This window comes from Nymphaea colorata, chromosome 4 (assembly GCF_008831285.2).
Source record: "Nymphaea colorata isolate Beijing-Zhang1983 chromosome 4, ASM883128v2, whole genome shotgun sequence".
In the NCBI taxonomy this organism is placed as follows: domain Eukaryota; kingdom Viridiplantae; phylum Streptophyta; class Magnoliopsida; order Nymphaeales; family Nymphaeaceae; genus Nymphaea; species Nymphaea colorata.
Genome location: NC_045141.1, coordinates 480977 through 483082, shown reverse-complemented (window position 1 = coordinate 483082; position 2106 = coordinate 480977). Strand labels below are relative to the sequence as shown.

Genomic DNA, 2106 nt, shown 5'->3' with positions numbered 1-2106 from the left:
AAGAGGTGAATGAAAATATAAATCATGCTTGTATTGATCTTCCTCAAGATGAGGGTGATGAAGGGAATGATAATGCCATGGTTCTCGAGATTCATAGCACTACTAGTGAGGTACTGAGCTCTCCTACCCATGAAAATCTTTAGCTAGATTGGTGCTTGGTGAATGATGAGTGGCAAACCAGTTTTGGAGGTGAGGGCAGTCTTAAGATTCAGACATATGCTAGTTCGGACCACTTTGCACTTACCTACCAAACCAGAACACTAAAGATGATTACAGTGGTAAGAAGCCGCTTAGGTTCTTTAAGCCTTAGTTGATGGACAAAGAAGGCAAGGCAGTGATGTTGGAACCTTGGAGAGGTGATGACAGAGGGTGCTACATGATGCGTCTCCTAGTTAATCTTAAACGAGTGAGAATGACCCTTTTAGTTTGGAATAAGAATTCATTTGGCAGCCTTAGTGATAATATTGCTAAGCTACAAAGTAGATTGGAGGGTTGCAGGGATTGTGTAGAACAAGGAATTGAAGGTGCACTAGATGATGAACATAGGGTGAGGCAGCAACTATCTCAGGCCCTCCTCATGGAAGAGGTAATGTGAAAGTAAAGGTCTCATATTTGATGGCTTGTGGAGGGTGATAAAAACACCTCCTTTTTTCATGCAATGGTTAAATCTAGGCAAGCTAAACGAAAGATTAGAAGCCTAGAATGTGATGGCATAGAGTATGTTCAAAGTGGGAAGATACTTGAAGTGTGGACTGATTATTTTAAAAAGATCCTAGCTATGGACGATGCACAAGGAATTTTGTTTGGAGGTATTGATAACATAGCTAGGGTCACAGAATATGAAAATGAACAGCTTTGTCAATCTGTCTTGGAGGAGGAGGTGACTACAACAATGTGGAGTTTAGATAAGGACAATGTAGCTGGTCTAGATGGCTTTCATAATTATTTCTATCAGGAGTGTTGGGAGATGGTAATGATTGATGTGGTGAATGTTGTGCAAGACTTCTTCTCGTATGGTAAAATTGTGAAGACTATCAATGAAACTATGATTTGTCTCATCTCGGAGAAAGAAAACTCCATGAAAGTTGAAGATTTCAAACCCATCTCTTTATGTGACACTATATATAAGATCATCGTGAAGGTTATTGTTAACAGAATGAGGGGCATCCTAAGTCGTATTATCAGTGTTAACTAAACAGTCAAAAGGGAGACACATCCATGACAATATCATGTGGGTGAATGAGACCATAAACTCTAAGGACTTACGGGACAAAGGAGACTGTTGCCTTAAGCTTGATTTGATGAAAGTTTATGATAGAGTTTCCTGGGCCTTCTTAGCTAATAATATGCAGTTTTTGGGATTTCATTCCAGATGGATTACTAGAGTCATGAAGTGTGTAACCTCTGTATCTTATGGAATTCTTGTGAATGGCAGGATGAGAGAGAAATTCGATGGGAGGCACAGACTGCAACAAGGTGATTCCTTGTCCCCATATCTCTTTCTCATTGTTATGGAAATGTTCAATAGACTGCTCATCAAGGAAATGATTAGCAAAAACGTCATCGTTCCTAAAATCTATCGTGTGAGGCCTAATGGATGTGCTATGTTGTTTGCTGATGATGTGATTATGGTGGATAAGGCCACCAAGAGAACTATTAGTATTACAAATGCTATTTTATAGGATTTTGAATGCCTTGCTGGCATGAAGGTGAACAAGCAAAAGTCTAAGATTTTTGCTAGAACCATGGTTGATTGACACATGTGAGAAATTAAGAGTATCTTACATTGGTCTAGTAGGGACCTCCCTTCGGAGTATCTTGGGTTACCTCTGTTCTTGGAAAATCTTATAGAAGATTTTTGCTTACCACTCCTCACTATGGTGGAAAAGAGGTTGGAGGGATGGAGGGCTCGGATCTTGTCCTACGCGGGCTGGCTATGCCTCGTCTGGTATGTGTTGATGGCCTTGCTTTACTTTTGGATGATGTCTTTTAGATTGACTAAGGTCATCTTAAAGAGAATCAAACAAGCTTGTATCAAATTCTTGTGGAATGAGGATGATGGTTCAAGACACAGGCATCTAGTTAAATGGGAGCGACTGTATCTGC

At 40.1% G+C, this 2106-nt stretch overlaps 1 protein-coding gene across 1 annotated transcript; it reads left to right on the top strand.

Annotated features, from left to right (window-relative positions):
• Positions 1-313: 313 nt before the first annotated feature.
• On the top strand, positions 314-1682 carry LOC116252545 (uncharacterized). Its single transcript, XM_031626891.1, has 3 exons — positions 314-591; positions 673-1011; positions 1436-1682. Exons 1-3 carry the CDS (start codon positions 314-316, stop codon positions 1680-1682), a joined length of 864 nt encoding a protein of 287 aa, XP_031482751.1.
• Positions 1683-2106: the final 424 nt, after the last annotated feature.